Source organism: Trichomycterus rosablanca, unplaced genomic scaffold, assembly GCF_030014385.1.
Source record: "Trichomycterus rosablanca isolate fTriRos1 unplaced genomic scaffold, fTriRos1.hap1 scaffold_77, whole genome shotgun sequence".
In the NCBI taxonomy this organism is placed as follows: Eukaryota; Metazoa; Chordata; class Actinopteri; order Siluriformes; family Trichomycteridae; genus Trichomycterus; species Trichomycterus rosablanca.
Genome location: NW_026947253.1, coordinates 143043 through 158645, shown reverse-complemented (window position 1 = coordinate 158645; position 15603 = coordinate 143043). Strand labels below are relative to the sequence as shown.

Genomic DNA, 15603 nt, shown 5'->3' with positions numbered 1-15603 from the left:
CATCTCTAGTTAGTGTGATTGCAGAATGCAAGCACACTATTGTTATTGTTATTTTCGTTTTCAATATATTATTACCATTCCGCCCGTTTTTTGTCTCCCTTTCTTCGTCCGCAATTTTCGAGATATCGACCCCGTTCCAGTGCCAAATCGTCCGGCCCATACGGGAATGGACTGCTTGTATACAGCTTTTGGATCGAACCAACACTGTGGGCACAGTGCCCGTTTTAAGGTGCCCGTTTTGCCCCATTGACTCCCATTCATTTTGAAAAAAATTTCGAGCTATCAACGCCGTTCCAACCCTTGATCGACCGGGTCATTAATTAGCGCCCAAATCCAAAAAATCATCCGGATACGCCCATCCGTGTGGCATTTATGCCCGTTTTTGCCCGAATTTTTGGACAAAAATGTTGACACCTTTGGCTTTCCATAGAACGTCAACGTGATGACGTAGGCGACATCTTCAGGCCGTTCTGAGAATAGAAAATGGCGGCCGCCAAAAAATCTGACTTATTTTGGTCTGTAACTAAAGTATTAGTGATTTTTAAGATGAAAACGCTGCACAGAATGAAATTATACTGCAGTTACACTTAGCAGGGAGCGTCATATCGTTCGCGTTGCAACAGAAAAAAAGATATTTATATCCGTTAGCTTCAAGGCTAACGGATGCATTAAAATCAATGGGAATTGCTAAATGCTAAAAGAGGGACCGAAGTCTGAGTGCACTATGCTTGAAAGCTGTAAATGAGACACAGCCGATCATAGATTGCGCAATACCATGGACCCTGCAGTGATAATAATAATAATACATTTTATTTATATAGCGCTTTTCAAGATACTCAAAGACGCTTTACATAAGACAAATAATCAAAACAAATACGTACATACACCATACAAATCATAGTACAAAATCAAAATAGTACATCAACATCAAGAATAATTAAGATAAAAACAAAGAGAGCAGCATAAGACAGTTCATTAAAAATTAGCTAAATTATGAGAGAGAACAACAAATATAGAACAATTTCTTAAAATTAGACAGAAACAGGACAGATTTACATGCAATCAGGAAACTGAAAACTTTACAAGTTTTAGGATCTAGGACTTCACATTTCTGTCGTGATCTAAGTATAAAAACTATTAAAAAGAATAGCAAAAATAAAAGCATTTATTTTGTGTTGTTACAAGTTAAATGCCACTCTGAATAGATGAGTTTTGAGAAGTGACTTGAATTTGGACAGGTCAGGACAATCTCGTAGGTGTTTGGGGAGAGCATTCCATAAAGATGGAGCAGCTATGGAAAAGGCCCTGTCACCCCAGGTCCGGTGCTTGGTCCTAGAGGGTATGGACAGTAGGTTAGCCTCAGAAGAGCGAAGGCTACGGGAGGGAATGTGCTGATGGAGCAGGTCGGTGAGGTAGGATGGGGCCTGATTATGGAGAGCTTTGTGAGTGAATAGAAGAATTTTGAATTGAATGCGTTGAGCAACGGGAAGCCAATGAAGTTTTTGTAGAACAGGTGTAATATGATCACGGGAGCGAGTATGAGTAAGGAGGCGAGCAGCTGAATTCTGGATATACTGAAGTTTTTTTAGGATTTTGTTAGATGTACCATAAAGGATGCTATTGCAATAATCAATTCTGGATGTAATAAAAGCATGAATCAAGGTTTCGGCAGCAGAAAAGGAGAGTGATGGACGTAGACGTGCTATGTTTTTTAGATGAAAGAAAGCAGTTTTGGTGATGTGATTTACATGGCGGTCAAAAGAGAGGTTGCTATCAAAAATTACACCAAGATTTCGGATGTTAGAAGACGGAGACAAAGTGTCATTATCAATGGTAATTTGAAAATTTTTTGTGGTTTTTGCCAGGGTTGTAGGACCTACGATGATCATATCTGATTTTTCACAGTTTAATTTGAGGAAATTAGCTTTCATCCACAATTTCATTTCAGTGATGCAATTTGTCAGAGTGGAGTGAAGTTCAGTATTAATGGATTTGGAGGAGATGTAAAGCTGAATATCATCAGCATAGCAGTGGAAATGTAAACCATGCCGACGTATGATGTCACCAAGGGGGAGCATATAAAGAATAAACAAAAGGGGACCTAACACTGAGCCTTGGGGAACGCCTTGGGACAGTGGAGCAATGGCAGAACTACAATTGTTGATATTAACAAACTGTTGTCTGTTTATGAGATATGACCTTAACCACAAAAGGGCAGTACCAGTGATGTTGACAGAGGATTCAAGGCGGGACAGAAGAATGGAGTGATTAATGGTGTCAAAAGCTGCAGTAAGATCAAGGAGGACGAGAATATTAATTTGTCCAGAGTCTGAGGAAAGAAGAAGGTCATTTGTGACTTTGAGGAGGGCTGACTCAGTGCTGTGCTGGGGGCGGAAACCAGACTGAAATGATTCAAATAGATTATTGGAATTTAGGTGATCTTTGAGCTGTGAGGCAACAACACGTTCCAGTATTTTCGACAGAAATGGAAGATTGGAAATGGGCCGAAAGTTACTCATAATGTTAGAGTCAAGTCCAGGTTTTTTAAGTATGGGAGTAACAGCAGCCAATTTGAGTGATTGAGGGACTGAGCCAGAACTAAGAGAGGAATTGATTATCTCTGTGATAAGTGATGAGATAACTGGAAAACAACCCTTAACAAGTTTTGATGGAGCAGGATCCAAAACACAAGTGGAGCTTCGCATCCCTGTTAAGATCTCAGATAGGTCCAAAAGAGACACAGGTGAGAACTGAGACAGAGGCTGGGTAATAAATTGAGATGAGATAGGCGGAGAAACAGAGATGACAGGGGAAACTGTCAGAAAATTGTGGATATTCTCAACTTTTGTTTGAAAAAATGAGAGGTAAGAGTTACACTTGTCAACTGTAAAGGAATTGGTAGTATTGTCAACTGGTTTGAGAAGTTTATTTATTGTGGAAAAGAGAGTCTTAGGATTTGTTGATCCAGCATGTATGAGTTCGGAATAGTAAGTGGATCGGGCTGCCGTAAGAGCGTCTTTGTAATGTTGAAGATAATCAGAATAAATCTGATAATGTACTGTTAGACCGGTTTTCTTATAAAGTCTTTCAAGCTGGCGTTTACGGGATTTCATTTGGTGAAGCTCAATTGTGTACCATGGTGCGGAATGACTAAATGAAACAAATTTGGTTCTCAAAGGAGCCAGCTCATCAAGACATGAGGCGAGTATGTCATTATAGTAATCGACAAGGTCAGATGAATTACTAGACAGTACAGGACAGACAGACATCTTTTTAACAAGAGAATCTGAGAAAGCAGAGGGAGAGATATATTGAAGATTCCTGAAGGATATTTTACGTTTAGCTCTAGTGATGGGCCTAGTGACCTCAATGTCCATGATGATTGTCAAATGATCAGAGACAGTAAGGTCATGGCTGGACGGCTGATGAACTAGGACACCAGTAGAGCAGACAAGGTCAAGAGTATGACCTTTTTTATGAGTTGGAAAATGTATATGTTGTGTGAAATTAAAACACTGTAACAATTCCAAAAATTCCCTGGCAAATTTACAGTTGTTGTCATCAATATGGATGTTAAAATCACCCATAAGCAGTACAGAGGATGAGAGGGCACTAAGCTGGGTTAAAAAATCTGAAAAATCAGAGAGAAAGGAAGCGTTTGGCTTTGGCGGACGATAAACTACAGCAGTGACCAGAGGAGTAGGCCCTGACAACTTGAAAGCCAGGTGTTCAAAAGAAAGAGCAGCAGGAAAAGACAAAGTGGTTATTTTAATATCATCCCTATAGACTGCAGTTGATAATCACATATAAATGAATGAGTACTGATTTGTAAGCAGTACAAACGTGCAGAAATGCATTTTTTTACAGGTTTGGCTTTTCAAACACACCCAGAGTGAACTTGTGCTCACACCACAGCTTGTGCACAGATACAGTGGCCTGTCTGGGAGAAAGTATTCACACCCCACGCACCGCACCACTTCTAAACGCATGCGCGCCCCCGACCTGCGCACGCCCGCCGACCGGCACACGGCAATCACACTCGCATTTTCTCCGGAAATGCACTCTCTAGTTGTTATTGTTATTTTCGTTTTCAATATATTATTGCCATTCCGCCGGTTTTTTGTCTCCCTTTCTTCGTCCGCAATTTTCGAGATATCGACCCCGTTCCAGTGCCAAATCGTCCGGTCCATACGGGAATGGACTGCTTGTATACAGCTTTTGGATCGAACCAACACTGTGGGCACAGTGCCCGTTTTAAGGTGCCCGTTTTGCCCCATTGACTCCCATTCATTTTGAAAAAAATTTCGAGCTATCAACGCCGTTCCAACCCTTGATCGACCGGGTCATTAATTAGCGCCCAAATCCAAAAAATCTTCCGGATACGCCCATCCGTGTGGCATTTATGCCCGTTTTTGCCAGGATTTTTGGACAAAAATCTTGACACCTTTGGCTTTCCATAGAACGTCAACGTGATGACGTAGGCGGCATCTTCAGGCCGTTCTGAGAGCAGAAAATGGCGGCCGCAAAAAAATCTGACTTATTTTGGTCTGTAACTAAAGTATTAGTGATTTTTAAGGTGAAAACGCTGCACAGAATGAAATTATAAGCCAGTAACACTTAGCAGGGAGCGTCATATCGTTCGCGTTGCAACAGAAAAAAGGATATTTCTATCCGTTAGCTTCAAGGCTAACGGATGCATTGAAAGCAATGGCAATGGCTACATGCTAAAAGAGGGACCGAAGTGTGAGTGCACTATGCCTGAAAGCTGTAAATGAGACACAGCCGATCATACATTGCGCAATACCATTGACTTCCATTCATTTTATTTTAATGGTTATTTAATGGTTATTTCTATAACCTTTATTTAACCTATAAGAGCCCCATTCATTCCATTCATTTTTTGAAAGTTTGAGATATCAACGCCGTTCCAACTCTAAATTGTAAAGCCCTCTGATGTAACCCCGACTCAGATACAGCATGGGGACTCGAACCCACGCCCACCTGCCACGCCCGATTTTCAGCCCCATTCACTTCCATTAATTTTTTGGAAATTTCGAGATATCAACGCCGTTCCAACTGTAAATCATCCGGGCAGTTAATGACACCCCAACCTGGGTACAGCATGGTCATACGCAGCCCCGCCCGCCTGCCACGCCCACTTTTTTAATATTTCGAGATATCAGCGCCGTTCCAACTCTAATTTGTTTAGCCCACTGATGACACCCCGACTTGGATACAGCATGGTCATACGCAGCCCCGCCCGCCTGCCACGCCCACTTTTTTAATATTTCGAGATATCAGTGCCGTTCCAACTCTAATTTGTTTAGCCCACTGATGACACCCCGACTTGGATACAGCATGGTCATACGCAGCCCCGCCCGTCTGCCACACCCGTTTCTGAGACGTCCGGACGTCGACGCTGTTCCGACTCTGAGCCGTCCGGCCCGTCGACGCTGCTCCCAGCTTAGATATGGCGTTCGGATAAGCGCGCACGCACGCCGACCGGCACACGGCAATCACACTCGCATTTTGTCCGGAAATGCACTCTCTAGTTGTTATTTTCGTTTTCAATATATTATTGCCATTCCGCCCGTTTTTTGTCTCCCTTTCTTCGTCCGCAATTTTCGAGATATCGACCCCGTTCCAGTGCCAAATCGTCCGGCCCATACGGGAATGGACTGCTTGTATACAGCTTTTGGATCGAACCAACACTGTGGGCACAGTGCCCGTTTTAGGGTGCCCGTTTTGCCCCATTGACTCCCATTCATTTTGAAAAAAATTTCGAGCTATCAACGCCGTTCCAACCCTTGATCGGCCGGGTCATTAATTAGCGCCCAAATCCAAAAAATCATCCGGATACGCCCATCCGTGTGGCATTTATGCCCGTTTTTGCCCGAATTTTTGGACAAAAATCTTGACACCTTTGGCTGTCCATAGAACGTCAACATGATGACGTAGGCGACATGTTCAGGCCGTTCTGAGAACAGAAAATGGCCGCCGACAAAAAATCTTACTTATTTTGGTCCGTAACTAAAGTATTAGTGATTTTTAAGGTGAAAACGCTGCACAGAATGAAATTATAGTGCAGTTACACTTAGCAGTGAGCGTCATATCGTTCGCGTTGCAACAGAAAAAAAGATATTTATATCCGTTAGCTTCAAGGCTAACGAATGCATTGAAATCAATGGGAATGGCTAAATGCTAAAGTAGGTACTGAAGTGTGAGCACTGTGTAAGTGCACTGTGCCTGAAAGCTGTAAATGAGACACAGCCGATCATAGATTGCGCAATACCATGGCCCCTACAGTGATAATCACATATAAATGAATGAGTACTGATTTGTAAGCAGTAGAAACGTGCAGAAATGCATTTTTTTACAGGTTTGGCGTTTCAAACACACCCAGAGTGAACTTGTGCTCACACCACAGCTTGTGCACAGATACAGTGGCCTGTCTGGGAGAAAGTATTCACACCCCACGCACCGCACCACTTCTAAACACATGCGCACCCCCCACCTGCGCACGCCCGCCGACCGCCACACGGCAATCACACTCGCATTTTCTCCGGAAATGCACTCTCTAGTTATTATTCCACCCGTTTTTTGTCCGGCTTTCTTCGTCCGCAGTTTTCGAGATATCGACCCCGTTCCAGCGGCAAATCGTCCGGCCCATACAGGAATGGACTGCTTGTATACAGGTTTTTGATCCGCCCGCCCGTTCGCCTGCCACGCCCGTTTTTGTAGCGTTTTTTTGGTCCCATAGACCTCCATTCATTTTCGAAAAAATGCACTCTCTAGTTAGTGTGATTGCAGAATGCAAGCACACTATTGTTATTAGTGTGATTGCAGAATGCAAGCACACTATTAGTTAGTGTGGTTGCCTAAAGGCAATCATACTATTGTTATCCGAAAGTCATATTATTTTTATTATTATTATTATTCCACCCGTTTTTTGTCTCCGCTTCTTCGTCCGCAGTTTTCGAGATATCGACCCCGTTCCAACGCCAAATCGTCCGGCCCATACGGGAATGGACTGCTTGTATACAGGTTTTCGATCCGCCTGGCTGGTCGCTTGCCACGCCCATTTTTCCGGAAAATTTTCCCCATAGACTCCCATTCATTTTTGAAAAAATGTTGAGATATCGATGCCGTTCCAACTCTAAATCGTCCGGCCTGTTAATGACACCACTTCTTGAAGAAAGCTTTAGGATCCGCCTGCCCGTTCGCCCACCACGCCCGTTTTTTACCGGTTTTGGCCAATCTTTCTGGCTTTTTTTTCTACAATTTTCGAGATATCGATACCGTTCCAACTCTAAATCGTCCGGCCCGTAAATTACAACAATGCTTGTTTACAGCTTTTGGATCCACCCGCCCGTTCGCCCGCCACGCCCGTTTTTTTGTCTTGTTCACTTCAATTTATTTTTTGGAAATTTCGAGATATCAATGCCGTTCCAACTGTAAATCATCCGGCCAGTTAATGACACCCCAACTTGGATAGAGCATGGTCATACGCAGCCCCGCCCGCCTGCCACGCCCGTTTTTTAATATTTCGAGATATCAACACCGTTCCAACTCTAAATTGTTTAGCCCACTGATGACACCCCGACTTGGATACAGCATATTGATACGCAGCCTCGCCCACCTGCCATGCCCATTTTTTCTATTTCAAGATATCAACACTGTTCCAACTCTAAATCATTCGGCCCACTGATGACACTGGGACATGGATGTAATTTTTGGATGGGCACACCCGGCCGCCTGCCACGCCCATTTTTGACATTTCCAGATATCGACGCCGTTCCGACTCTGAACCGTCCGGCCCGCCGATGCCCCACCTGGCTTACAAACGGCGTCAGGATACGCGCGCACGCCCGCCACACGGCAATCACACTCGCATTTTCTCCGGAAATGCACTCTCTAGTTCTTCTTGATCTCACACTGCCTCAAAAATACATCATTCATGACGGCATAAAAAACAGTCATGTATAATTAACGTTTAGCATTATCCAGCACTTTTACATCAGATGCCCTGGCTAAAGGTAACTATATAGGGGAGGCAATGTACAAAGCTGAGAGTCTCTTTAGCAGAACACTTTTATTAACAGATTTCTCAGAAAGCGAGCTGCTAAGTAGGGAATACTGGTTAGACGTGTAGACCTGAAATGTTTGTTTAATGTTGGTTCTTAGCCCTTTGGCTTTGTCATTGAGACATCACCCATTTGTCCCTGTGTCGAAAACTCTACTTTTTTACATTCGAATCAGAATCAGAATCACTTTATTTCGCCAGGTATGTTACACATACGAGGAATTTGTTTTGGTGATACATAATAATACACATAATAATACACATAGTAATACACATAATAGTACACATAATAATACACATGTATGACATGTAGCATGTTAACAGTCCGTGTGCTGTCTGGTCTGTTAAATAAGTATTAACCAAGGGAGCAAATGTGGTTGAGAATTGTTGCAGCTCTTGAAAAAAATCTGTTAGCATGTCTGGTTGTTTTCGTTTTTATTGTCCTGAGTCTCCTGCCAGACAAAAATGTTTGCAAAAGTTGATGTCCAAGATGAGAGGAGTCTGCTGTAATTTTGCCGGCACGCTTCAGCACTCTGCTGTTGTAGATGTCCTGAAGTGTTGGCAGACTACATCCAATGATCCTCTCCGCTGTCCTGATTATACGTTGGAGTTTGGCTCGTTCTTGTGATGTTGAGGAACCAAACCAGATGGTGATAGATGATTGCTGTGTAAAACTGGATCAGCAGACTCTGTGGCAAGTTGAATTTCCTCAGTTGTCACAGGAAGAATATTCTCTGCTGAGCCCTCTTGGCAATGGAGAGTGTGTTCTTTTTCCACTTTAGGTTCCTGGATAAGGTGGTGCCCAGGAACTTAAGTGGCTCCACCATCGAGACCATAGAGCCATTAATTGTGAGGGGGGGGGGGGTTGCGCCTGAGGTCCACCACCATCTCTACAGTCTTTTGTGTGTTGATCAGCAGGTGATTGCTGCTGCACCAGGTGACCAGCTGCTCGACTTCCTTTCTGTAGGCAGACTCGTCACCATCGGTTATGAGGCCCACCACAGTGGTGTCATCAGCAAACTTAAGGATCTTTACAGCTGGTTTCTTAGAAACACAGTCATTGGTGTAGAAACTGAAGAGGAGGGGTGAAAGCACACAGCCTTTTGGTACACCAGTACTTAGGGTCCGCTGGTCTGATGTGTTTTCCTAGCCGTACCTGCTGTCTCCTGTTTGTTTGGAAGTCCATGATCCACCGGCAGCTGGCATTAGGCACAGACAGCTGGGACAGTTTGACCTGTAGCAGCTCTGGCACTATGGTGTAAAAAGCCGAGCTGAAGTCCACAAACAGAACTCTAGCATAGGTTCCAGGACTGTCGAGATACTGTAGCATGAAGTGCAGGGCCACGTTGACTGCATCATCGACAGATCTGTTTGCTCTGTTTGCAAACTGCAGGGGATCCATCAAAGGAATTGTGGTTTGAAGACCTTCATGACTACAGATGTCAGGGGCTACAGACTTGTAATCATTCAGTCCAGAAATGTTCATTTTTTGGGGGACTGGTATGATGGTGGATGTTTTAAAGCACTATATCTCCACTCCTGAATGCTGCTTCCTTTTCCCTCCGAAGCTGTCTGAGTTCAGCCGAGAACCATGGTTAATTGTTACTACAACACAGGAAAAATACAGCTGTCCTCACAGAAACTGATGTATGATGCTACAGTGTCTGTATATTCATCCAAGCTGTCCGTCGCCCCTCAAAGACAGACCAGTTTGTGGATACAAAGCAACCCTGTAGCTTTTCAATGTCTTCACTGCTCCACTTCTTCACTGTTGTAATGACAGGCTTATTAGTTTTGAGTCTCTGCCTGTATGAGGGAATGAGGTGAGCGAGACTGTGGTGGGAATGTCCGAGAGCCGAACGCAAGACGGAGCGATAGGCATTTTTAACAGAGATGTAGCAATAATCCAAAATGTTCCCTTCTCTCGTGGCACAGTTGACGTGTTGTTTATATTTTGGCATTTCTTTTGTAAGATTTGCACTGTTAAAGTCTCCCAGGATGATGAGCAGTGAGTCCAGGTTCTCCCTTTCTATTTTAATTATCTGATCGGCCAGCAGTTTCTGCACATCGTGTGCGCATCCGGCGGAATGTAAACAGCAACCAGAATGAATGAAGAAAACTCTCTGGGAGAGTAGTACGATTTACAGTTAATGAAAAGTGATTCTAGATGAGGAGTGCATGATTTTAACAGTACCGTTACGTCTTTACACCAGCGTTCATTGATGTAGAAGCACAGTCTTCCTCCTCTTGTTTTGCAGCTAAGCTCCGTGTCTCTGTCCGCTCGGTGCAGCTGAAAGCCGGGGAGATGCAGCTCGCTATCCGGGGAAAGCTCCGAAAGACAGGTTTCCGGAAAGCACAGGGCAGATGTGTTTGAAGTCCTTGTTTTTTTTTTTTTTTTTTTTACCCCTTTTTCTCCCCTTTTAGCGCATCCAATTGTTCAATTAGCATCGTGCTTCCTCTCTGTCTATGCCGAACCCTGCCCTGACGGAGGTGATTGAAGCTAACCCGTATCCCCTCCGAAACACGAGCAGCAGCCAGATGCATCTTTGCCACCCACACATTGACGAGTTTGGCGCCACCTAGCGTTGCATGCGTAGAGACACACCCTAAGGGCACCCTCTCCCATCTCTGTGTAAGCGCCTCCAATCAGCCGGCAGAGAACGCAATCGCATTCTGACAGAGAGAGACCCACATCCGGTTCTTTGTCCCACCCCCCACATGAGCAACCGGCCAATCGTTGCTCATATAGCCACTCAGCTTCGAACCGGTAAAGCAAGGCTGGATTCGATACCACGCTTCTCAGAATCCTTGAAGTCCTTGTTGGTCTGGTTAAGCAGAAGTAGTTCCTCCATTTTGTTGTGCAGAGATTGCAGATTGGAGAGGAATAAAGACGGTAAAGGTGTTCGGGCTCCAATCCGCCGCTTTCTTGCCAGATTGAGTATAGCCAGCGCACCCGTTGTGAGGATTTCCAAAAACTCTAAAGGATTTTAAAAACTCTGGAATAAAAGTTGATGAAACATTGTCCCTGAAGCTCCAACTGACCGAGTTTGACGCACAATAGATAACATTAACAAACAAAAACCAACACAAAACAAAGAGAGCTCTCACCGAGGCAGCTATCTGCCACGCCATCCTTCTACTACTATGCTGATATCTTTATCAGATTAACAATTAATCTATACTTATTATTACACATAATACTATCACTAATGACTGAGAGAGAATAAACATGTCCCACTTAGATGTTGCAGAAACCACGTTTTGATGAGTAAAATTGCTCAATTGGAAAGAAACACCGGGGTTGCCAGTTGGTAATCCAATACTGCTTTCATTCCAGATATGGAAAAGTGTGTTAATCAGATAACTGATAAAAATCTGACCTTTTTTTGCTTTACTGCATTGTGTGCATGTAAACACATGCAATCATGGAAAAAATAGAGTAAAATGATCTGATCTAATTTTTTATCTTTTTTTATTTTAGGTGGATAATGCACATAATCTGGTGTCAATGGGTGGATTGATATTGGTAACTGATACCTTAAATGACACAAATGATAAACTTCAGGAAAGTGCGGCATTTGTATTAGGAGCAGCCGTTTCAAGGTTATGTTCTTTTCAATCACCCAACAAAAATACTTTATAGCTCTACTATCATTAGGAATTATTGTTGAGTAGTTGCTAAATTTAAAATATTGGATTAGTAAGTAATTGCCTGGTTTCTCCTTGTTTTAGTAACCCATCTGTCCAGGTTATGGCTTTGAAGTGTGGTACATTACAAAAGTTACTCACTTTACTTGCTACCCCACAACCATTGCCTATTAAGAAAAAGGTAGGAAATGTGTTTGTGTTGTATTCTCATTTCATACAATTGTTTTACTTTTAGGGCCTTACATTGAGAAATTGATACATTTTAAAGATTCAGCTTTTTATTTAAATTATTTAGCTAATTATGGTTTGACATTTTTTGTAATTTGTAGTAATAAAACACTGTATTAAATTGAAAAATGAAACTAAACTATCACCACTAGAGAAAAAAAAACATTATTTCACTAACCATTGTACAGTTGCAATCAACATTACTTAACCCCATTGCAATTAACGTTTAGTAGCCAAACTTTCAGTTGTTTGCAATAAACAAGTGGTTGCTCCAAATTCAACTTAAAAAGCCACTTTTAATGGCTACTGCTGTCTCATAATTATTAAACCCCTTCATGACACTAATATTCTTGCATTTGTGTGCCTCAACTGTCAAATCCCACCAAAGTTTTTCTATGGAATTTAAGTCGGGCAACTGTGACTGCCACTCCAGAATCTTCCAGGACCTTATCTAAAACCAAGCTTTGGTGGACTTTAAGGTATGCAGGGAATCATTTCCTGTTGGAAGGTCCAATTATGCTTTCTTACAAAAACCATGATATTTTCCTCCTAGGATTTTCTGACACTTGATTGAATTCATCTTGCCATCCATGTGCTGCAGGTTTTCAGTGCCAGAGGAAGCAAAGCAGCCCCAGAGCTTCAGCGAACCACCCCCATGCTTCACTGTAGGCAAGGTGTTCTTTTCAGCATATGCTTCTTATTTCCTCCTGCAGACAAACCAGGACCAAAAAAAATATTTTGTTTTATCACTCCAAGAACAGAATAATCCCATAATGTCTGTGGTTTATTTATATGGTTTTGTGTATATTAGAGCTGTGTTTTCTTGTGCATTTGGGTTAGTAGGGCTATACGTCTTGGAATTAGGGCATGGAGACCTTCAGCATTTAGTTCGCGATTTACTGTGCAAACTGGAACCTCAGTGCTTGCTGCTACCAAATCTTGCTGCAGGTCTTTTGTAGTCACTCAAGGGTTTTTGACCAAATGCCTCATCAGGAATCTTGTGTCAGTCATTCTGCCACTTCCAAGTAGTGTAGACAGTCAACTTTAACTTTGAACTCACGAACTATGCTTCCAACTGTATATCTAGAGTTATCTAGGTATATCTAGGATTATTAATCTACAATTATGTTTTTCTTGTTTGTGCATGCCAATTAGCTTTTTTCATAACAATTTGGACAACTCTCTTGACTTATTTCTAACATGCAGTCTAACCTCAGAGTCAATAACCCCTGTAGCCAGTCCAGGTATTTGATGTGTCTTATCTCAAACACACCTGATTCAACTAATGGAACTCTTAATTTGTTGCTTTGGGTGTGCTTGAGACATTTCCTGATTCGCAAATGTGTGCTCTTATAAGGAATTCTATTGAGAAAGTTAAATAATTCTGAGACTGCAGTAGTCAATAAAAGTGCCATTTTGTGTTGAAATTGGAGAAACCACTTGTTATACAGTATTAGTTGTGTAGAGCTATTTAAATTTTTGTTTGATTGCTTTTTTGCAAACAGCTGAAGTCTTGTACATTTTCTATTAAACCTAATTTGCAATGATGGTTGAATAAGTTTAAATGCAACTGTAATTATTCCCAGCATCTTTTGTGTATATCTGTTAGTGGCATCACCACATAAACAAAGGTATTCATTGTGTTTTGATGTTAATAAATTGAAGGACAACATTGCCATTACCCTTGTACCAAAAATAGCCATATGCTATATTGCTAAGTAAAACATTTGTGTACTAACAAAGTTGTTAAAATATGTGAGCATTTTTCCATTGTAATGAGTGCATTAACTGCTTATTTTTTACTTTTTCCACTGTTGTGTTTCAGGTGTTGTTTGCATTAGCATGTCTTTTGCATCACTTCCCCTTTGCACAAAGGCAGTTTGTAAAGCTTGGGGGTTTGCAAGTGCTTCATGAGCTGTTCCAGACACATGGTGCTGAGACTCTACATGTGAGAATTATTACAGTGCTGTATGATATGATTACTGAAAAGGTGAGTATTGGGTTTAGACTATCAAAGTTATTATATTAAAATAACCTTTCAACAAAACACATTTTGGATTCCAAACAGTATATAATAATATTGATGCAAATAAAATGTAAGTGTATTACAGTTGTTAGGGACAAAATCTAAATGGTTTTTATATCATTGTACTGTGTTCTAGGAGCTTGTCTCACAAACTGGTGTTGATCCAGTACTGGATTCTAATCATCAGGAAATTTTGGACCAGTATGGTGAAGTCATACTCCTCCCTATGCTTGTAGAGCAGGGATGGTGTAGCCTCGTGCCTGAGGTTCTGACCTATCCAGATCATGACAGGAGGGAGAAAGCTTTGCTCACTCTTCTTGCCATGGTTTCCCACTGTCAGCTGCACTATCTGCAAAACCCTACTCTAAGCATTTTACTTAGTGCCCTGCACAAGCAATACCAAAAAATGGCTTTCACAGAGAAGACCCAGGGAGAGGAAGATGGCTACTTTGGAGAGATCTTGGTTTTGGTGGACTCATTGTTGAAAATGCTCTAACTGCACAATGAAATAAATTAAAATAAATGAAATTACAATTAGAAATGTTGTATATGTGTACTATTAAAGTCTATAAAACATTTGTACATATATGGAGAGGAATCAGTGCTTGTAACTTCCATTGTGTTCATTTGTATTCTTGGGTAAGGTAGGCTTCTGGTTGAAGTATATTCTTTGCTGTAACTTGTTTTAGAATGTATCTTTGTAACTTTGACTATTAACTTGCTTAACTGCTAGAATTTAACTATTTGTAAGAAACTAAAGCTAGTCTATTGCTGCATTAATCTGTGTTTTGCTGATTGCTTGGGTGGTTTCAGGTGTCTATTGTTAGCGGCCTAGGTGTGAATTGAAGGGCAGGCCTAAGCTAAGTATAAAATTAAATCTCCGCTATGCTATTACTCCGCTAAATCTCCGCTTTACTATTACTAGGTTTTAATGTCTGTCTGGATTGTTTAATCTGTCTAACTTTTACTACTAATCTAAACTAAACTAACTTTGGGTAAGTACTATCAGTCTCTGACATTGTTTCATTTACCAAACTTATCTCGGCATGTGCTACTCATTTATTCCTGTGCTCATATCTCACAGACCCTGCAGACATCACAAGTCACATTACAGGAACAGCAATGCCAGCAACCTCATCTACCCCCAACTGTTGCAACAGTCTCAAACAGTGGTGGTAGGTGGGGTCTGGAACTGTCAATCAGCCGTCCAAAAAGCTGACTTCATCTCAGCTTTTGCACTTCCCCACAGCCTTGACTTCCTGGCACTGACTGAGACGTGGATCACCACCGAGAACTCAGCAACACCAGCAACCTTATCCTCTGCCTACACCTTCTCTCATACACCGAGAGGATCTGGTAGGGGTGGTGGTACAGGTTTGCTCTTGACCAGGAAATGGCACTTCACTCCTGTGAATCTTTCTCACCTTAACATTTCATCCTTTGAATTTCATGCTATTACTGTTACTTTTCCAATTACCCTTCATATCATTGTCATCTACAGACCACCTGGCTCATTGGGAGATTTCATAGAAGAGCTGGATGTTCTTCTGAGTTTTTTTCCTTCAGATTAAACTCCTTTGACTCTTCTTGGTGGCTTTAATCTCCCTACAGACAAACT

General features: G+C 42.0%; 1 protein-coding gene across 1 annotated transcript in view; it reads left to right on the top strand.

Moving 5' to 3' along the window:
* The window catches only part of LOC134308130 (nucleotide exchange factor SIL1-like), a gene marked incomplete at its 5' end in the record, with an annotated part of 168095 nt that extends 153524 nt beyond the window's left edge, over nucleotides 1–14571 (top strand). Inside the window, 4 exons of the mRNA XM_062990664.1 lie at nucleotides 11565–11686; nucleotides 11816–11912; nucleotides 13785–13949; nucleotides 14122–14571. Of these exons, the coding sequence (XP_062846734.1) occupies nucleotides 11565–11686; nucleotides 11816–11912; nucleotides 13785–13949; nucleotides 14122–14481 (744 nt within the window). The remainder of the gene's footprint in view (nucleotides 1–11564; nucleotides 11687–11815; nucleotides 11913–13784; nucleotides 13950–14121) is intronic.
* Between the last annotated feature and the right edge of the window lie 1032 nt (nucleotides 14572–15603).